Below are 22,369 nucleotides of genomic sequence, written 5' to 3'. Positions count from 1 at the left end.
CTGGGATAGCCATTGGTGGCAGCCAGTGGGTGGTTACCCACCCTCACGGTGTTGCTGGGTAAAGAAAAATGAAGCATAAAGGTTGAAAAAGAGCTTTAGTGAAAGAGCAGGTTGGATGCTTGGCTGATGTAAGCTGGCACAGCTCAGCTGCAGCCAGGAGAGCAGCACCACAGCATCAGACCTCTAGAAAAGCAGTAGATGTGATCTGGGAAGGGAGCAAATACTTCAGTTACTCAGGAAACTGCCTCCTTTACTTGAGGAAAATGCCGTTCAGACTGTGATGGAAAATATTTGGTTGTAGCAATACAAGGGTTTTTCAGTGGTGATCATACAGCTGACATTTTGTCCAGAAAAGGCAGAATTTCTTTGATGTCAAAGGATTTGTTTGGCATGAAGGGTTAAAGATGCTCTGGCTAGGGCAGGAAACAGTCTATAATTGAGGAAACAACACTTTTCCTTTAAAAGACTTTTTCAATTGCTTATGATTTGCCAGAAATTTTCCATGCTAGTTGCTTATTTTCTGCTGGGTCCTCTGAGAAAAGTTTAATCAGAAGTCATTAAAACCTTTCTAGGAGCAATTAGGAAAAGCTGCTCTGCTTTGCCTATAGTGAAAAACAAAACAAGACACCAGAACACCCAACCTGTAACTACGCAACCAAGCAGCTGCATGTTCTGCAAGGGCAAGGCAGGTACCTGTCAGGTCCCTGACTCGACACGTAGCACTAGTGGCATGCCCAGAAGCAGAGTGTAACTCCTGTTACCTGAGGTCCCACAGCTCTACAAGAGGCACAGCTCGAGTCACTCCAATGACTAGCATCCCCGTCTTGTGTCTAACACAGAAGATAATTGGTAAATGCTGACAACAGGGAAGATTAATGAAGGGGTGAGGAATATGAGAAGAGGAAGGGATGAAACATCAGCAAGGCATGTTGAGACTGAAGACACTGCATAGAGGAAACTGGGTCTGCATTAAAAAGACAAACAAGAAAAAAAAAAAGATAGTGCAGAGGAAATAGATGGCTTGAATCAGGATGCTATGGGATTTTGAAAGAAAAAAATGTGAGTGGGATGAGGAAGTGTGTGCATGCGCATGCATGAGCAAGTGCATACAGGCAGCCCAGCCCTTGCAGAGCTGTAGAAGAAAAGGTAATGAACGGGGGGAGAGAGAAACAGGACAGAAAGTATCTTGGAAAGAACAGGAAGATTTTGTGAAACTTCTCTTTCAATAACCTTGTACATGTACAAGCTTAGATGCTTAGTTTTCAGCATGTCACTGATGAAATATTTGTTTGGGGAAAGTCTGAAGAGCAGTAGTTAAAGGACAAGAGAACTTTCTCAGCTAACTTGGGCAGCTTGTATTGTATCCATTCACTGTTCCCAAAACTGTGCATAAGAGGATGACCTGATTTTACCTCTTGTTCTTCCATTGCAATGTGAAGGACCAGGAGCCAGCACTGTTATTCATATGTACCAAATATGTACCAAACAGAGCTTCTTGATCTCTGTTTGTGCTGGGGCATACAAGTTGTACATTTTCCTAAAAATATTAACTTGGCTGGCTTTATTTTAAACTGTCAGTTCTGATGAAATGCACTCAGCATTTCAGTAATGCAAGGATGGACTGTGTATGTGAGGCTGTATCCCACAGGGGAACTTCACCACTTGAAAGGACACAAGCTTCTTTGCTGAACAGCCTAAGGTGAGAGATGCCCCAGGAATCACACTGGTGAGCCATCTAGCCCACTGCTTTCTGGTGGTGGCATGAGGAACTGCTATTTAGGATGAACGTTTGAACATGACAGTGCAACTCTTTCCCTTAGCTATCAAAATCCACAACTGGTGGATCAGGGACACCAGAGCATCTGTTCCTCCTTCATCCTTTTAACACACTGACCCATTATTCGTTGATTAGCCTAATCCCATCATAAACATACTAATACTGTTTGTATCCACAGTCTTTCTTTCTTTCTTTCTTTCTTTCTTTCTTTCTTTCTTTCTTTCTTTCTTTCTTTCTTTCTTTCTTTCTTTCTTTCTTTCCTTTCTTTCTCTCTTTCTCTCTCTCTCTCTCTTTCTCTCTTTCTTTCTCTTTCTCTCTTTCTCTCTTTCTTTCTCTCCATCATAGTCTTTCTTTCTTTCTTTCTTTCTGTCTTTCTTTCTAACTTTCTTTCTTTCTGTCTTTCTTTCTTCTTTCTTCTTTCTTTCTTTCTTTCTTTCTTTCTTTCTTTCTTTCTTTCTTTCTTTCTTTCTTTCTTTCTTTCTTTCTTTCTTTCTTTCTTTCTTTCTTTCTTTCTTTCTTTCTTTCTTTCTTTCTTTCTCTCTCTCTCTCTCTCTCTTTCTCTCTCCCTCCCTTCCTTCCTTCCTTCCTTCCTTCCTTCCTTCCTTCCTTCCTTCCTTCCTTCCTTCCTTCCTTCCTTCCTTCCTTCCTTCCTTCCTTCCTTCCTTCCTTCCTTCCTTCCTTCCTTCCTCTTTCCTCCCTTCCTCCTTCCCTCCCTTTCTCCCTCCCCTCCTCCCTTCTTCTGTCTTCCTCTCTTCCTCTCTGTCTTCCTCTCTGTCCTCCTCTTCCCTTCTTCCTCTCTTTCTTTCTTTCGCTTTCTTTCTTCCTCTCTCTTTCTCTTTCTCTCTTTCTCTTTCTTTCTTCCTTCCTTTCTTTTTTTTCCTCCCTCTTTCTTCCTCTTTCTTTCTTCCCCTCTTTCTTCTTCTCTTTCTTCCTCTTGTTCTCTCTCTTTTTTTCTTTCTCTCTCTCTCAGCAACATTACACCCTCTGTTCTGTTCCTAATAACTTTCTCATGAGCTCCAGTGTTTTATTGACTTTTCTTGCTTGCCATCGCATACTGAGCTGATGATTTCAGAGAGCCATCAGCAATGGCTCCAAGATGTCTTTCCTAAGTTGTAACTCTCAGTTCCAAGTTTGGTATAGATCATTTTTTCCTAGATGCTTTGCCCTGTATTTATCTACATTAAAGTTCATCTGCCACCTTTGTGCCAGCTCAGTTTGATGAAGTCTTCATGGCATGCACAGAATTCAACTATCTGAAAGAATTTAGTATCTGCAAACTCTGCAAAGTCTGTGGCTCCATTTCTTCAGCTGCCATTTTAAATGAGCTGACTTGGTTAACATCCATAACTCCCTAGGAAAAAGAAATCTCTCCAAAATCCCCTTAAGGTCTGAAAGCTAGTTTCCACTTGTCTGACCTAGTGGAGCTCCAGGGGTTTCAGTCACATGTGATTTATAGAGGTCAACAAAGCCAACTGAGTCCTGCAGGGAGAAGAGGGAAGGATGCTATCTCCAGCTGCCTCTTACCTCCTTAGAAAAGGGGCTTTTCTTTGCGTTACTGTACTGGGATTGTTCCCAATAAATATGAAATGTGGAATATGAATGTACCGACAGAAGTATGAAGTAGTGTACGGCACTAAGATGATGCTGTGTACGTGTATAACAAAAAAGATGAAAGTGTGACCCCCATCCATTCAGACAAATTAGTTAACTTATAAGGAGTCTTCCAAATTGCACTGCTAGCAGCTTTGCTTATTTGGAAATTAGGGTATGGAGAAACCCTGAAGACGGAGTGGCCAAGGACGTCCCTAAAGTCAGTGCAGCCAGTGAAGGGCTTTCTGTGGTTGTAGCTCCATCTACCGGCACTAACTGGGCTGATCTCCACGTTTAAGTCATGAGCTACACCAAGTAATGTTCTCCTTGGAGGTCTTGTTGTTTATTTATTTTTTATTAAAGAAAAATAAGGGATTAATGAATGAGTTAAATTCACCATTAACTTCTTCTCCTAATATCCTTTCAGCCAGCAGAGACGCACAATTTGGTGGTATCAATTAAGTGGTGACACTGCAGTAGTTCTTCATCTCAGAAGTCCCATGTGACATTGTGCCTCACCTAGCTTGTTTCAGCATTGCCAACCCTAAACCAATCACAACCCATGAGTCAGATCCTCTAAAACAACGAGACCCCACAAGTGCTGGGTTTTTATCTTGGAGCCTTCATGTCTCCTAAGTCTGCCATGGACACAAAGGCTCTTTTTCCTTTTGTGGCAGCAGCTATTCCAGCAATAACTTATCCCAGCAGCAGGATCCTAAGAAGAAAAAGCAAATGACACAAGGCCAAAGAATTTGTAATACCATTTATTTCAAAGGTCAGCTCTATTTAGTGCTGAGGGAAAATTCTGTTCTTACTTCCATTAGTGAGATTCCTTGCTGGCGACCTCAAAAGAAGTTGCATTTATATAACTAAAAGCAAAATCTGGCCTCTTGTTCATCAAGAAATTTCTCTCTGACGTATTCTGTCTTTTTTAGGAACATTTGCTCCAGCTAAGACCCAGACATGTTGTTTGACAAATTCATTATCGGGTATATTTACTTTTTATTTTAGGTCAGGGACTGAACCTTGGGTTTTAGCCCAGGAACAGCTGTCACTGCTACGGGTCAGGTCAGCCATGTCTTAGCACTCAGATGACACCTCTGTCCAGCTCCTCCTTTCTGCTCTCCAGCTCATGCAGGGTCCATGCTGATTGTAGCCAGGGAACAGAGAGGAAGAATTCCTGTCCTTCTTCCAACCTTTAGAGCTGATACCATGTTGGGAAGTCGACCTGGGAGGTGGGGAACACTTCCCCTTCCCCTCTGGTCCTGAATTTGGGGTTAAAGCATCCGGTGATGATTCACCTTGCCTCTTATTTGAACAGCCCAAGGCTCTAAGCTGGCCCTACAGGTTTCCCAGGACGTCACATCCCAGCACAAGGTATTTACAGCTTGAAAAACAGGCATATTCAAGTTTCAAGACCTCGACTTATTGCATGGGACAAATGCAAAGAATTGCTAAAGTCTTAAACCTCCTTTTATAATCAGTGGGCCTCCCACACAATTCCTCCATTTGCCCTAACTTCTATGTTGTCTTGGTGGAACCATCAAAGTTCATCTGTGCATGTGTTGCCTACCTAAGAGTGAATCACATCCAAATACACCACGTTGCTTTCTGGGTTGTCCAGCTTGTCCAGATCATGGTGCAGCTCCCTGCTTGTCTGCATGCCTGGCTTCCTTTCCAAAACCAGGCAAGAAACAGGGAGAAGAGGGGATGCCTGTTCAGGTCACACTATCACATAGAGCTGTGATGTAGCTAGGGTGTTCACCTGGACCCAGGCAACTGGAAATAACTCCAGATCCTTCAATTTGGAAACAGTAAGACCTATGGTATCAGTAATTACATTATTAATTTATGCTACAATATTCTTTCCACTTGAAAATTAATTGCAAAGAAAGATGGTTATAGTCCTTTTAAGGACAAAAAAAAAAAAAAAAAAAAGGGGGTTGAAAAGTGTTTGTTAAAAGAAAAATTTTTGCCTCAATGGTTAGTGTCATAAAGTTTATTGAACCTAAAACAATACCTGCAGCAAGGTAATCAGATCACCCTGAAGCTCCAGTGCCTTTGTACAGGGAAATGGGGCAGTGTGAGGTCTTGGCTGTGCAGCCAGAGGAGTGCGGAGGATCCTTTGCTCTGCAGGAAACCCCTCTGGGCTTGTTCTCATCTGCTGTTTGCTGTTCCACAGCACTGGCCTGGTGATATGGGCCACACTTCGCTGAGAAGACTAGAAAATAAGTATGGATGAGATTAAAAGCTCCAGTAATTCCTTAAAGATTACTAGTAATGCTGTAATCAAGTGTAGGTCCCTGGGGCCCAGTCCTTGCACAAGAGCCTCTCTGGAACCAGGTCTGACACTGGGTTTGCTGGGCATGTGTGAATATATTGCCCACAGTCTCCAGAATCCTTACAGATATTTGTACTAATCCCACAGCAAGGAAGGTGTTCAAACACCTATCCAAGCCTGATGACTTGATCATTGTGCTTCCTTGGAAGGCAGCTTGAACAAATTAGTTGCCAAAACTTAGCTCAGGTTTCTGACCTGCAAGCTGTGCCTTGGCGGGCTGGATGCAGGTAGTTTTCCTAACGCCAAGTTTGTAAGGCTCAAACATTTCGTGTAGCAGGAAGCAGCTGAAACCTGCAGATTCCTGAGGATCTGTTTCCTCTTCTAAGATGCAGGAGGCAGACCAACACCTCAAGCAGGAACTCTGTGTATTTACAGCTGGATAATCAAACTGAAGGTCAGAATACCCAGAAACTAGCGTTGGATATAGGAATGGCCAATTTGGCACATAAATCTTCCCTTTAACTCATAAACCTTCACAAACAGTCCTATCTTTTAAGCCCATGTAACTAGTTGCCTGACTTAATACAACCGTGACAGAGACAGAAATGGTCCCTGTCGATCACGTACAGGCCGCACGACACCGCTGTCTTCCTGCCCACATTTAAATCCACCTTTGCCTTGAGCAACTGGGTTCTTCTCCACCACAGGTCTCCTTCAGCACATGAGCCTCTCTGAGCTTCCCATCTGTGACAGGAGAACAGCACTTATCTTCCCAGGAACTCCTCAGGTACAGCTGCAGTAAATTCTGGGCTGCCCAGGTTGGAAGGAGGTTTACAGGAGCACCATAAGGGACCAACAGCAGCTTAACCCACCAGGGGAAAGGTGAAGAGTCATGCTGGACTCCACTTAAAATAATAATAATAAATAAATAAATACACATATATATAATACTTCCATTGCTGATTTTTTTTTTTGTTTGTTTGTTTTTTGTTTTTTGTTTTTTCTTCTTCTGATGGTGTTCCTTGTGTCTCCAATGTCTCCACAAAGGCCAAGGTATCACAACCAATTGTCCAAAATGCAGATCAGAAAAACATACAGCATGATCTCACTTTCCAATTTTCCATTTTATAAGACTTTATAAGACTGAAAAGTCCATTGTTAGGTTTGCATTTCAGTTTTAGGATTTGTGGTTCCCCATTATATTCAGACACAACCAGGAAGCCTTTCTGTACAAGCCCGGCAGTGGACTGTGAAATGCATCAGGATACCAGCATTCAGAGACCAGTTTCCCTCTGTATAGATAAAAATGGAGCAAACTAGTTCTCCAAGAGTTTTATGCTCTCTTAACATGTTGTTTTTTTTTTCAAATTCAGACCGGAACATCAACATTTTTTACACTTATAAAGCAATTGCAAAAATACAAGGATTAGAGGAAGTGCAATGGGAGTCAGTGCTGTGAGACGGGTTTGGAAGCTAAAGAGGAAAAGACACTGGCCTATTGATTTTTCAGTGCTTTTTCTTTAACTTTTTATGAAGTGAACAGATTTGCATGATCTCTGTCCGGTTCTGCCTCTCTCTTTCTACAGATGTGTTTTACATCAACATAACTTTACTCGCTTTATGATTTATAACCAATATACAAAGGCCTGAGAAATCATTAACAGCCTGATCCTGTACATATCAATAGTCACTGCAGGTGCTGTGTCACCTTGGGTCATTTCCAGGTATTCAAGAAGACAGAAATAAAGTCAGGACTTCGGTGAAGCACTTTCTGTGCATCATTTTCTGAGTATGTTCTAACAGAAGCTTAGCTTTCTAAAATGTATCCTTTCCTTTCTCTTAAGCAATAGCAAACTAGTGCTTCTCCCTGCACCTTCTGAAGTCTCCTTATAGAGAACTTATTTAGCAGCAGCTGTGGAACAGCAGTATCCAAAATACTATGAAATGTTTTTTTGTTTCAATAAGAGTAGGTACCTGCATGGTATTTTGGATATCCCTGCACTGTAGCTTCACTTCATAGAGACATTTGATGAAAACACTTTTTGGCATCTGTGGTCTAATTCCATCCACCTTAAATTCATTGTGACAGTTTATATTCCTATCTCCTCCTGGGCTGCCTTTGTTCTTTGAAGAAGTCTAATATTGTGCTCTTCAAGGTCATCACTCAGAGGCTTGGGGACATTTTTATACATTTAATTTAGGAGAAAAGAGTGAGACGTATTAGAACCAGCTTGCATATATCACCTGTAATAACCATCACAAGGTTCGTGCTAATTCCCTATCAGTATTTGCATACAGACATCCCAGCATGCACACACCATTTGTGAGTCACACCCGTCTTTTTACAAAGTAATACAAAATTAATTACTGGCCTTTTTTTTTTTAAAAAAAAAAAAAAAAAAGGAATGTGATGGCTTCCTTGTTCCTTTTTATGCTGTGTCCTTCCTTAGATATTCCTCAAAGACCAGTAAAACTCCTTAGATGCTAACAGAACATTTATGTCCTTTCAGTGCTTTTTAGCCACCTTTTCATACGAAAGCCACCTTTTCATTACTGGAGTTTTTACCTTTATCTCTTCACTGCCCTTTGTTTGTCTTTGATAGTTAAGAGGGAAAGTTTCACCTTTCCTCACTATGCAAATAAAGTTCCCATGCTATGCTAACTGCACTCTGTTACCTGGGCTTCTTCTACAAGTGGTATAAGACATTTAAACAGCACCCACTAGTCATCATCTTTACACCTCAGGTTTGAACTCCCAGGTTAGGTACAAAGTCCAACTAACCTTGGACAGCTTTTTAATTGACACCACGTGTGGGATTCATCCTCTGTACGTTTAAACAGGCAAAAAGTTAAGATCTTTCCCTCATCGTCCCAGCTGGCTGCAGGTGCTGTAGCTGTGCACAGTCTGCAGTGTGCCGTGCACTTCTAGGTTCCAGGGTGAGGGAGTAACCACACCAAAATGCAGCACCCATTTACAGTGTTGTTGTAGCTGATCTGGCTCTTCTTCTCACTGATGTTCATGCTGTATCACATAGCAAACCACTATACAAAACTAATGTAGTTGTGTCTTCTTGAGAAATCTTAGCCTTTATTTTGTATGTCTAGAATCACACTGAGCTGCAAAGTAGTTTTTTGATACTTTCCAAAAAGAGAACTAATGACAAGACTTTACAAACAAGATTAATAACCAGACTGCTGCCATAAACATATTTAGTAACTTTAATGCTGCTTAGCATAAGTCCATTAAACATTTTCATCCATATACTCCAGTGTAAATGTATTTTATACAATATGAAGTGTTTTAAAAGTATATGGCTCTAGGTAAAACATTCACAAAACAAGTTTTAACGCAAGTAGAGGATTAGAAAAAAATAATCAGGCAGAGTATAAAATCTCTGGAAGATAAAATTTTCAGAAAAGATACACAAAACCATCCCATTGCAATAATTCAGGAGGTGGTCCCAGTAGTCAGAAGGGTGGCTGCTCACTTTCGTGTCACCGATAAAAATCTCTGTCCTGGGTCAGCAGGGACTGAAGGGCTCCACTGATGGTGGCTGGCTCTCATAGATCCTTGTTCCTGGCAAATTTGGCAAAGTGACCTTCAGAGCAGATACTTTTGTTGGCTCAAGAAGAATGAGTAGGCCCAGGAATGAGGGAAGTCCTGTCTTCCCTTACCCAACCGCCGCTGGTCTTTGTAGAATTGTAAGGTGCACTGGCAAGATGCAGTGAGCGAGTTGTTCTTGAATGACAGAGAACCTTTACGTTCCCACATTATCAATTTGGCACTATTCACAAGAGCAAAAAAAAAAAAAAATATTTACTAGCATTATAAAAAAAAAGAAGTTTTGCCATCTGCCAAAAAGGATGAGTGTTAAGGAACAGAGTGCAACACTATCGTTTCGTTAACTTTGTATTTATAACATTGCATGTCATTATACAACTGGGATATTCAAAGGAGGCTCAATTAAACTTCATTCCTGCCAAAAGCAAACTCCCTCATGGGCGGACTGCTTTGCATTCCACTGCTTTCAGCAAGATGCTGCATAGGCATCTCTCCAAATAAAAACACCTTTACAACACCGCAGGTTTAAGATGTAACAAACAGCGCACTGCATGAATTGAGGTCAGACAATATTCACCATTTGGTAACATTCCATTCAGATGAAGTTGACTCACATAATTAAGTAACAAATGCAGCACTTGAAGTAACAAAACCACAGCCGTACTTCAACAAAGTAAAACAGTGCAAATATTCCTGTTAAACAAAATTATATCACCTATATACACACAACACAAATGCACTGTTTGTTTTGCAGTATAAATAGATCTGATTGAGCTAAATGCCTAAAACTAATGAACTACTGTCTGGCACTCCCAGACACTTTCCATCTACAAAAGAACACAAGAAGCTTTAGAGGATCAGATCACCATAGCTGAATATGGTTGTAAAATAACACCAAAAGATTGCACTGCGTGGATATTTAAAATATTTCCTCTGTACAAAGTTAATAATTTATACTAAGCTGATACTGCAAAGTCAGCTTGGGCTCTGATTATGCACCGAGCAGCACACACAAGACCAGTGACTCCACCAGGAGCCTCAATGCCCACCTGTGTGGAGCGCACTGCAATGCTGCAAAGCACTGAAAGCCCAGTCCCAGGACTTAACGAGGGGGGAGCTTCTTAGCTGCCTGTGCAGATAACATGTCTGTTTAGTTTCAGCTTTCTTCCTGCTCTTCTGGTTTAGCACTAAAATTCTGCTGTCTGCTCATGATATCTGTTTATCCCTGAACTCTAATATTATTCAGTGAATAATGTTTCTAATGAGGACTCAATAAAAGTAAAAACTAAAAAAGGAAGAGACAGAAACATGTCTTCTGTTAAGGAAATCCTGATTAGGGGTTATTTGCATTTCAGCAGTTGAAAACAGATTTTAAGCAAAAAAAAAAAAAAAAAAAAAAAGTCTTTTTTGGAATTACATTACAGTAAAACAGACAAGTAGTAGTTAATTTGATCTGAAGTGGAGCACTCAGGCATTAAAGTCTCTTCAACCGCTATAGCTTCCATCTCCTCAACGCCATGGCTGTGCTGCAACCATAACAAACAGCTGTTGCAAAGGCAAAAATCTAGAGGAGTAGGGGGGAAAAAGAAAAGAAAAAAAAAGTGAATCACACATTATATTGATCTACTTTTTTTCTATTCCAAAAGAATATACCAACACAAATGATTCAAAAGGTAGCTCCCTACCCAAAATTCTTATTGTAAAGACAGGTCTGGGATCCTCTGAAGTTTTCTCACAAACTTCTCTGTTTTAAACCCATGTAACTGTTTTTAACTTGCTAGCTGCAGAAGATCTTTTGAAATAGGATCTAAACAGAACATGTTCAGAAGTTATGGTACAAAACAATTGTGCATACTTACACCTTGCGTTTCAGTTTTGGAAGTTTGAAAACTTCAGTTTTTAGTGTTTGATTAGAAGACCTACAAGTGCATGCCTTTACCAGTAAACAATTAAGGAGACAAACCTCTAAAAAGCAGAGTTCTTTACTTGCAGAAATACAGAGATTGATTCAAATCTGGCCTCCTTAACCAGATAACCAGACACTAGAAGAGATTCCTAAGAAATGCCAGGAATCTGCTGGTGCTCAAGAACTAAATTGAAGAGATAGAAACTGAAGGTCATGCCATGGCAAACTCAGTTATATAATATAAACCAGAAGAAAAAAATTAGACACTGAATTTTTGAAACATAGTTTCTTGTATTGTCCAGTGCTAATGATGGTCACTCTCCTAGAACATACAGATTCAATCACGATTACAACCTTGCTTTCCTTACAAGTGTTAATCCGACACATCAAGTTTTGAATAGATGCTACATCCTAAAACTATCACTCATAAAAGGAAAAGATACATTTTTAATCACAGTATACATATCTAAGAAGTAATTTTAAAAGACAAATGTCCACAAGGCTTTATCTTTTTTTTTTCCCCCATTTAGATCATAGGATTGTTTTAATGAAGTGTTTGAAAAGGGTCATAATTTTTTTCTCTGTATGTCCTGACTTTCTAATTAGATAATTTTGGGAAAAACAAACAAACAAACAAACAAACAAACATGAAGATGCTAAAGACTACAGTATCTGATTCAGCAGTTCCCAGCATCTCTTAATTAAAAATTACTGAGATGCAAATCTCCTCCTCCCCATCTTGAGAGGGATTTGAGGGTCACGAAGAACTGAATTCTCCTTAAAAATAGTATGGAAGGGGTAAAGGGTTTCTTGGAGTATTCTACTGTCAGAAAAGATAATGAAGGTGACTGAAGAAAAATATTTTACCAAATATTAAGTAGGATCTGAACACACTCAAACAAGGACTGAAGAACTACACTGAAGTGTAGAATTTGAGATATTTAATAGAAAGTCCTCTCTCAGTTTGGACACAGCCATGAGACACCACCTCTGTCTGTGTACCATTAAATGTGTTGGAGTGTGCTAATAGCAAGAGGGTAATGGTGGGCATGTCAGTCTCCAAGTCCTGAGTGCCTCACCTCACCCCTTCAGAGCTTGGCTTGCCAAAGCAAAAGGTTTTTCCTTTATTTTCTTTCAGAGAGAATGTAAACTTCACACCTTAGGCTCATCTGTTTTTATCCTAAGATAAGCTGAAGGTGTTTACAGCATAAGATTTGTGGTTATCTAGTTCTGAAGACAACAGATACCCACAGAGCATTTTAGAAGCTTAACAAACCCATACAGTTCCCTGAGGTATGTGAGATGCTCTTGGAGGTTAAAAAAAAAAAAAAAAAAAGGCTCAGTAGTTTTAGTTCAGTTCCACACGCCTCCTTGCCATTCAAGAGTCCAGTCAGGGAGAAAGCTAACGCCCGGTGTATTTCCTGACTCAGCTCCACACGCCCACATCACCAGATACAGGGATTCGGTGATGATGCAATTGCAGTGATAAAAAGGAAGTCTGAGCTTAGGCTATCAATAAAAACACACTAATCCTTGTCATAGGTAACAGCATGGCCTTTGCAGCTAACTTTTATACACTTTTTTGATGTCAGGCATATCTGGAGCTGCACAAGGAGCTAGCCCAAGATTTTTCCCCATAGCATGTTCAGGACTACCTGAACAGTACCAAAAATCCCAAGCATTCACAAATTAACAGGCTGCCCAGGGAAGTGGTGCAGTCACCATCCCTGGAAGTCTTCAAAAGACGTTTAGATGTAGAGCTTAGGGAAATGGTTTAGTGGGGACTGTTAGCGTTAGGTCAGAGGTTGGACTCGATGTTCTTGAGGTCTCTTCCAACCTAGAAATTCTGTGATTCTGTGAAGTCTGAGCACAGGCTTGAAATTCACACCTGATGCTTTGATGAAGGCTCAGTTTTTATCTATTTCTCCTATTCCAAAAAACAGCATCGCTTTTATAATATCTCATCTAAAATTATAAGCTGGAGTGATAATAGACTTCAAATACTATTGTGAAAAGTACCCTCTGAGCAACAGCTTACTGTGATATTTTTTGCATGCCACTGTGAAAATATTTGCTGCTTTCAAAGACGATCACTTCTTCCATTTTGAGTAGTTGGCTACAAGGACTTACAACAGACTTCTGTCCCTAGATACAAATTAATGAAGTACATACCGAGGCTGCTATGCTTATGTTATATTCATGATCAGCTAGAATCTTCTCATGTGTGGTGGAGTTGAATTTGCGGGGGAAGTAATGCAGAGACGTAGTTGCTGCTTGCAGTAGAAAAGCTCCAAAATAAAAGACAAAAGTAGCCCCATGGAAAAGAAAGTCCTGAAAAGCAAAGAACAGATTGAGTCTGTGCTACAACATGCACCTAGTTCTTGTAGTCTCAGTGTAAGTGAAAGCCAACACTGAAACCTGAAACAAGCACTGATAACAATAACTGTACTTGAGCAATGCTAAATCCATCTGAGAGCTTAAACAGTACATGTTTTCACAACTGCTTGCAATTACAAACAACTCACTAACATAATTAGTACTAAGACAGCCCTCCCTCTCCCCAGCCTCCATATTCTTTCAAATGAAGAGGCACATGTGCTCAGCTTATGTACATGTGCTGACCTTTTAGATCACTTTAAAGCAAGTAGAGCTTACAGAACTTTCTATTTATAAAGCTCAGATCAAAAAGAAGGGACGTTCAGGCTGACTATCACAACTGAAGCAGTACAATACAAACTTGCAGTCCCCTGAATCCCTTCTCAGCCACAACCTCAACTCCAAAAGCTCCTTTTACATTTAAATGTTGCTTCTGTACGTGTCCAGAAACATGCCAACCTTGACACAGCTGAAGTTTACTTCATGGTACAAAGTCCAAGTACTGAGGCACCTCCTCAACTCTCTCTGTTTTGGCTCTACGCAGAATAAAGTAATGTGGAGGTACTTTGTGATCCTGCTGAATAAAATGCCTGGCACTTAACAAGAGCTAGGATTTGCTTTATATATGTGTCTCTCATGCTCTTCTCTAGGCAATTCGCTGCTCTGTAGTGAATGCTAGCTAAGCACAAGGTTCAGACATCTAACATTTCTGGATTCTATTACTGGTGTACACAAAAAAGCAGCTTTGGTGCCTAAATCTTTCTGTGGCTTGTGCCTCAGAGTGTTCCATGCGGCAAGACGCAAGACATGTTCCAGTACAGTTTGAAGACATCTAACGCATTTTTCCAGCACCTCCCTCTGGTGTTCAGTCTGCAAAGCATACATGTGCACCACACTCAGTTCCTGAGTCCATACACCACGTGCAGCGTGTGCGTACACATGCAGGCCTGCACCATTTTGTATATTATACACAAGCATGGGTATGCTTTTTGATGAAAACCATGATACATGGTCTATCTCGAGCACAAATTCATTGTGGACCTGTCATTGGTGTGAGTGCAACAGACTACCAGTATGCCAAGAGCGAGCACCCAGGAAGAAGCATCCTGATCTCATCACAACAGCAGAGAGTATTCATACACACCAGAACTTACTGTGCATTACCCTTACCTCGTGGCTATCTGATAGCAAGGCAGGAATGCGCTGAGTTTCCCTGATTAGAGAAATGTTTCTTCAAAGGTGTTAGATTTTATTTTATTGTTATCATTAAAAGAATTCCTTTCCAAATTCATCGGTTGTTTCATATTTGATAGCAGATAGAGCTACTCTAGTACTCACACTCCAGTTAGTTTCGGCAAGTTATGATCTAAGAGGCCACTTACAGTTTCCAATTCCACTTTGACCAGGAAATAATTTTCTCTTAATTAACAATCATTTGAGGCTAGGTCATAGACAATACTACTTTCTTAATGACTGCTTATTTCTAAGAATATAAGTTTTGGCAAAAACAGCTGCAGTAATTCCCAACTTCTGGTCTTCTATCCTGTCTGCTTTACTTTTTTTTTTTCCCCCTCCCCTAAGCTTTTACTTCTTTAGGAGCATCACCAGGAAATGCCACTGACATCCACGGAACTAAGAGAAGAAAAGAGTGCTGAGATTGGCTTTACAACCTAGATGGATGGCTGTCATGTCCTAGGCTTGCCAGAACTCAAGCTTTGGACACAAGACTCATTCCCTCAGTCTGCTGCTCTCCTGTAACATCCGTACCTCGTACAAAAAATTGTAGAGACCAGCAACCGCTTGTACATGAGAGCAATGGAGCACTGGAGAACCTATGGTGCTGTGCTGCAATTGGGGAGGCACTTCTCTCCACCAGAAGCTTACTGGTTTGGTTTCCCCTGCTCAACTGAGCTGGCAGACAGACCTGCATCTTCTACATGACCAGCTGTGTGCACCGTGACAGACTGCATGCAGCTGTGTGCTCCCTCCGTGACAAACCCCAAACCCCAACATGACCTGACATACAAATTTCATAGCGCTGAAGTTCAGCAACTCAATTGGTGTGCATAAATCCATAGATAATCAAGGACATCCAGTTTTTTGGGGCTACTAAATACTGGAGGGAACACAAATAGCTCCATGAGGAAGATAGTGCTGAATGCATGCAGGACAGGTGTTTTCAGAAGACAAACTCTTTCATTTCCTCCATCCTCCTGCTGAAGCCTCTAATTTCCTTCTCCTGGCAGCAATTACAGTGAAGCCATGTAGCAGCAGAAAGGTTTCACATTCATACGGTTAGGGTTTCTATGACCGAAAAAGCCGAGATGTTATTAGGGAAGGTGGTCAGTTTTGTTTTTAATAATTGTTAGCACAGTGCCTAACTTTCCATTGTCTTAACCCTTGTATAATCATGGAAGCCTCACACAAGGGATATGTAAAACAGCACCAGATCTGTGTGATATGCTACTTCACATCTAATTTTGTAAACAAGTGTGTTGTGAGTCAGGCCATAAAGAAATATATTTGTCATACCATCTGGTTTAATACAGTGATGTATTAAGGTCCATATTTTCCCCCAACTTTTCACTGTGTAGCATCTTATTTTTTAAATATCTGTATGAGCTCAGTGGAGCTACTTATGTCATACGGTATTAACAAACGCAGGTCTGTCAGAATCCCAAGCTATTTTTCAAATTTACACTTAGCCTTCCAGAGCCTGAAACCACCTTTGCTCATAAATCTATAAAGAATGCATTTGTACTCTCCCATAAACAATCTACAACTCTTCCTATTTTTCCTAATTTTATAACCTGTAATATCTGAGTTTATTATAAATTTAATTTCTGAAGTACCAAAAACATGTATTTATATAAATATGTGGCAACCTAAAACGAACACGTACACCTCTGTATTGTGTAACAATAAAAAGTTTTTAGTATTTCTAGTAATTATTTATTTGAAACAGCAGGTAAAAATCCTTGTGAAGTGCTACTAAAGAGTTTAGTGCCAACAAGTTACAGAACTTTTGTGTACCTAACAATAGTGGTCAAATGATACATCTACTGTTATTTCTGTTGAAGACTGGAAGAGGCTGGATTTCAGCCACCATGCTAGAGATAAAAGGATCCACACTGCATTTATTTAAGAAACTGCCTTAGTTACGATACCTTTTTGGAGTAAGTTAGAGTCCCACAGGCATGGCTTTTATACAGCTCATCTAGCAGTTTCCTGACACGGAAAGTTTCTCACTGATTTATCAAATACAAGGGGAGAAAATTAATAGCACAACCAAGCACTACCAACACCAGGCAGCCAACGTGCAAGATAAATGCTCATCTTAAAACAATCTTTTTCAATTTATAAAAGACTCTGCCCTTACCCAGCAACCCTGAAATAGATTAATGATTATAAATTGGCAAATAGTTTCAATGAAACCCAGGACACTATTAATTTACTTAAGTTATGTACATGCTCAAGGGCTTCGTTGCGTCATAACTTGTGAGGATGTCACAGCGTAAATTCCTGTAACACTCTCTAATTGTAACTCATTATGAGCTTAATTACTGCCTGTATTGTGCTGGAAAGCTAAGACCGTACGTATGTGTATTTGCTTTTATAGAATCCAGTCTGTTTTAATAGAAGTGTTTGTTTTAGTAGAATCCAGTTTGTTACCATTGATGGACTTTGATGCTGTTAGAGCCTCAAACTTATAAAGCTCTATGATCTTGCTTTAAAGAGCATTTTTTTTCAAAGGACTGTCAATAACCTGAACAGATACATAAATATATTGATACTGAAAAAAACAAATCCAGTTATCATCAAAAAAGTGTCAGTAAGAAAACTAAGGCATGTGAGAGAATCTGCTGATCACCTTCACCTTTAAAACATGTCTGTTTTTATATTTCAGGAGTTTTGATGCTTTCAGAAGTTTTTTTTTTTTTTTTTTTGATAATTCCCACTCTGATGACAGTTTTGCCACCTGTTATTATTCACTCCCAGAATTATTAGAGAGAGTAATACCACCTTGTGCTCAACTACTTGAGCACTAAAAACCTCAAAGTAAAAACCAGTTTATGACAACAAAGGAGTACATAAATTAACAGTCAATAACCTCGTATATCCATGTTGCTGGTAAAAACCAGAACCAACAGCTTCCCTTTTTTAATAGGAAGGTACAGCCTGTGAGAACTATTGGCACAAGCCATAATGCTCCATTACAGCATGAATTAAGTCTTTTCTTCACACTGGACAAAAGCTGAAGAGAACATAATGAGATCTGTAGTTTCCCCAGATTTCCCATAAGGAAGATAAATTTATAAAGATAAATTAAAAAAAAAGGTAAGCTACTAAGGCTTATTCCGACTTTGACTACCTAAGATCTAACAGCCAGTTGTCAATGCTGTTCTGGAACTGACCCCAAGTCAGCTGAAGACTTTCTTAGGAAGCGAAGGAGACTTCTTGGGTGCTTTAGTCTGGTGCTATTTCAGACAACCACATCACACAATGTGTTCAAAATATGTATTGTTTCCTTTACAACATTACATACATCTTTATACCTCCAGTTACTCACTTCTCTAGTAGTCCAAAAATATTTTCTATTTTCTAGTCTATAATTATTTCTGACCATTTAAACCAATTGGTTGTCGTGATTTATTAAACTAGCTCTTTTCCTGCTGCTCATGCCTTTTATGTGCTTATAGAGGACAAGTACACTGCTTCAGTCTGTTTCAAAAGGTAGGTTCTTTCAGCTTTCATCATAAACGAGGTCTCGTATTTCCCCTCATATGTCATCCTTGTGGCCCTACTCTGTCCTCTTCCAGTTCTGAGTTCCTTTTCTGAGAAACTTCCTGTTAAATGTAAGCCTAGGCATTAAGACTTAGGATAACTACTTCTTATAAAATCATTTTCAATTTATAAAATAAACATAATCCTTTAAAAAATACATGTATACGTAAATAAAAAAATATCTTACTGTCTGGTTCCAGTTGACGGCAATTCTATTTGCATAACCGAAGAGGAACACGCACAGGAACACGATGGAGAGGAACCACGCAGTCACTGCTACGAACATTACCCATCCCTGCAGCAGTGGCAGTGGAACTTTTGTAGATGCTACTAAAATCCAGACTATTGTTCCAAACAGCTGCAAGGAAAGGAATGCAGACGATGAACTGACAGAGAATTTTCATTCAGTCCCTTCTAACTCAGAATTAGCACTTCATATCACACATCAACAAGCCCTCTGACTACTTTCAGGAAAACAGAGGAAACACTTCAAAAGTTCTCTAAGAGTATAAGTGTTGTTCTGAGAAATGATAGGCACTAAGTGGAGGTTAAACAAAGCCCCTCTTAAAACAGTCTCGACAATGGGATTTACATACTTAGGTGACTTGTGTGCTGCTGCTGAAAATGTTGCTCTTACTGTCATTTAAAGGGAAATAAAAGAAGCGTGAAAATATTACTCACACACATAAATATACAACTATGTATATATATATACGTATATATACACACACTCATACACTAAAGTTAGCTTGATGATGATGCACATCAAATTTGGATTCAATCTCATACTGTTTAGTTTGGTAGTCCTAATCAGATGAGATACATAAAGAAGATGAAACTACATCTTTTTTTTTAACGTATTTGTAATGAAATGCTGATAAAGTACACAATAAGTAATAAAGTGAAAGATAAAACTAGGTTATAGAATAAGGTGAGTTATAAACTATGTTGCAATGGCTAGAGAAATGTACATTTTCCAGAAGTTATTGTAACCAGAGAAAGAACACAGCATTACCAATCTTTTTCAGTATACAGATCTGAGTGAATGAGTAGTGGGGGTACTGTGGAGCATTTACTTCCCCTGTTGGATAGCTACAGTTAACTTCAAAGCAAGCTACTACTTCCTTATTTAAATCCTACAGATTTAAAACTACAAAGTCAGAGGCTACATTTTCAGATTCAGATAACTTCCTTGAGAATCAAGGTTGAAAGAGCGATACCTTTCAAAAGCTGCCTGCTATAAAATTAGCTATAATTGGTTAGAAAATTAGTCGGGTCCTCTCTAGTGTTATGTTGCAGCAGCATGCACGTAAAGACACACTGGTAGTCTCAGTTCAAAACTCCCAAGGGTTTTGGTATTAGCCTTCAAGTTGTTCTTTAGGGTTCCTTTTTTTTTTTTTTTTTTTTTTTTTGCTGTGTGACAAACCGCTTTCTCTAGTTTCACAAGGCTGCAGGTGCAAGTCTGTTACTTATTGACCAGACAGCGATGGGCAGTGGGGAAGCAGAAGGGATAGCAGAAAGCATTTGCGAAACAAGAAGTGGATACACACGAAATGTTTTCAGTATTTTGAATATGGAACCTTGCAGGATTCTTTTAAAAAAGGAAACAAAAACCGGGAAAAGAGAGAAAGAAAAATAGAAAACTACTGCAGAGATTGCTAATCTCAGCACGCAGGGCTGTGCAATTTCCCCAATACTACAGCTGTCCCCTTCGGCTCGCAGGGCAAATGCCTGCCAGGTTAGCCAACCTAATTAACCTTTTGTGCCAACTGACTCAGGCCCTGATTCAGCGCCAGGACTTGGTGCTCAGCTCCTTCCTCAGGTGCTGTTGTACAGCTTGCAGGGTGGCACCTAGCTCACAGACACATGGGGCGGGACGCCAAGAAAAAAAAATCTTAATAAATTAATAAAATCGCTTCTGCCAGATTTCTCTCCACCACACACACTAATTAGTGCCACAGAGACTGAGCTCAAAGGACCCCAGTCCCACATAAATCAGCATGGCCTTCCGCACACGCAGATTAAGCTCACTTGCAGGAGTTTTCACAGGACCTGTAGCACAACCACTGTAACTTTTCAGAGAGATTTTTGGGTTCTCAGCAGCTTGAGCTCCCCCTGCCACCCATCAGGACGGGGCTGGGGGGGCAGCTCCCCACACAGGGCCGGGCCAGGGGTGCCCAAGGGGAGGCGGGGATGACCGGGGAGGGAGATCCCGGCTCCTGCTGCCCTTCCCCGGGGCACAGAGCCGTTTTCTCCCCTTTTTGGGCTGGGATAGGAGCGACGGTGCCTCCCCTTCCCTCCTTCCCTCCCTCCTTCCCGGCGGCTGCCACAGCCCGCTCACAAAATGGCAGGTGAGGAGCGACGGGGTGGGGAGGGAAGAAGAGTACGGTGTTCCCCCCTCCAAAAAAAAAAACACAACTCACGATCTCCAGGAAGATGAAGGCTCCCGAGTAGGTGCGCAGGATCTCCAGCCCCGAGGGCAAAGTGACCCGGGGGGGCGGGAAGTAGGCGGCGGGGTTGGGAGGAGGCGGCATGGACGAGGCTCCCCTGGGCAGCATGGTGCCAGTGCCGCCGAGCGGGGACGGCTGAGCCGCGGCCAGGTGGGCGAGGAGGAGGAGGAGGAGGAAGGAGAGGAGGAGGAAGAGGAGGAGGGAGCAGGTGCGGGCGAGCCCGTACGCACCGCCCCGGCCGCCTCCCTCCTTCCCCACCCCGCCCCGGGGCCGGAGGAGCTGCCCCGGTGTCACCACCCGGGACTCTTCTCCCGGCCAAAACCCCGCACCAGCAGCCGTGAAAAGCAGGAGCAGGTTCCTCAGGAGCCTCTCCGGCCGGGCTGGGGGCCTCCTGCTTGCTGGGTGTTTGCTCCGGATTGCAAAACCGCCCGTTCAGGAGCCCTGAGTCAGTTCCAGCCACGTTTACGTGGTTGTTTCCTCATGCCGATCTGCAGAAGGTGGTTATTTACATTCTGGTTTAGATATTTGAGGCTTTGAAATTAGGAGGATGCATTTTTTTTTTTTTTTTTCCCTAAGGAGTCTATTTGGTTTACCTGTTCAAATACTGAACACAATCACGTGCATCTGCTTTTCATTCAATCATGCACAATTACTAAAATCCAATACTATTATAAAGTGTTTTTCTGCTGTAAAAGTTTGGGGTAAATACAGGTCTAGAAAGGTACATGGTCGTCAAACCACATAGTCGTCAAACCACATATAATGTATTTTCTCATCCTTCTTAGTATGAATACCTTTACAAGGTCTTTCCTAGATGAAGGATGTAGCATTGACCAGCATTTTTGTTGGTTTTCCCTTCGTGGCTGAGGACAGAATCACAGCACAGCTCAGGTTGGAAGGGACTTCAAAAGATCATCAGGTCCAACCTTCAAAGGAAAAGAGAGCCTTCACCCTTTGCACCCTGTCCAGCTGCATCCTCAAAACCTCCACTGATGGGGGTTCTGCCTCTGGGGTTGTTCTGGTGATTGATTATTCTCACTGTAAAAAATATCTTTCCTTTGTCAAGATGGAATTTGTCATGGTGCAGATTGTACCTGTTGCCCCTTCTCTGTGTGGTTTCTTGTGAAGAGAGAGCCTCCATCCTCTCTGTAGACATCCTTTAAGTGCTGGGATACTGCGATGAGGTCACCCCAAGTCTTCTCCAGGGTGAAAAGATATGATTCTTTCAATCTTTCCTCATAGGGCAGGTTCTCCACCCCTTCAGTCATCTTCCTGGCTTCCTTTGGACCCTCTCCTTGTCTTTTTTAAATTGCAGAACCAGAACTGTACCATGTGCAGACTGCCAGGCGCTGAGCAAAGTGGGGTGATCACATCTCTATTTCTGCTAGTAATGACCCTGCAGAAACAGCTCAGAATCTGATTTGTCTTTGTTGCTGCAGTGACATCTCACATTCAGCTTGTTGTCCACCAGCACCTACAGGTCCCTTTCACCAAGGCTGCTCCTCAGCCACACAGATCCAAGCCTGTACTGGTCCCGGGTCCAGGACCTTGCACTTTGTTAAGCTTCATACAGTTCTTGCTTCTCCCAGCCTGCCCAGGTCTCCCTGTAAGATGGCACCCCTTCTGATGTGTCCACCTCACC

The 22,369-nt window shown here is 41.3% G+C and overlaps 1 protein-coding gene across 1 annotated transcript; it reads right to left on the bottom strand.

Annotated features, from left to right (window-relative positions):
- Positions 1-10,620: 10,620 nt before the first annotated feature.
- Positions 10,621-20,835, bottom strand: MAL2 (mal, T cell differentiation protein 2). Its single transcript, XM_032180585.1, has 4 exons — positions 20,701-20,835; positions 18,465-18,635; positions 13,289-13,447; positions 10,621-10,774 (listed from the first exon to the last, which is right to left on the bottom strand). The coding sequence occupies exons 1-4, from the start codon at positions 20,833-20,835 to the stop codon at positions 10,703-10,705; spliced, it is 537 nt and encodes a 178-aa protein (XP_032036476.1). The 3' UTR covers positions 10,621-10,702.
- Positions 20,836-22,369: the final 1,534 nt, after the last annotated feature.

This window comes from Aythya fuligula, chromosome 2 (assembly GCF_009819795.1).
Source record: "Aythya fuligula isolate bAytFul2 chromosome 2, bAytFul2.pri, whole genome shotgun sequence".
Taxonomy (NCBI): Eukaryota; Metazoa; Chordata; class Aves; order Anseriformes; family Anatidae; genus Aythya; species Aythya fuligula.
The sequence above is the reverse complement of the archived record's forward strand: the minus strand, read 5'-3'. Positions and strand labels throughout refer to the sequence as shown.

Excerpts from the sequence above, each read along its gene's own strand:
- MAL2 (XM_032180585.1), bottom strand. The coding sequence starts at position 20,835 with ATGCTGCCCAGGGGAGCCTCGTCCATGCCGCCTCCTCCCAACCCCGCC. Across the intron at positions 18,636-20,700 it reads CCTTCATCTTCCTGGAGATC|CTGTTTGGAACAATAGTCTG; the intron begins GTGAGTTGTGTT and ends CTTTCCTTGCAG. Across the intron at positions 10,775-13,288 it reads ACATAAGCATAGCAGCCTCG|ATTTTTGCCTTTGCAACAGC; the intron begins GTATGTACTTCA and ends CTACTCCTCTAG.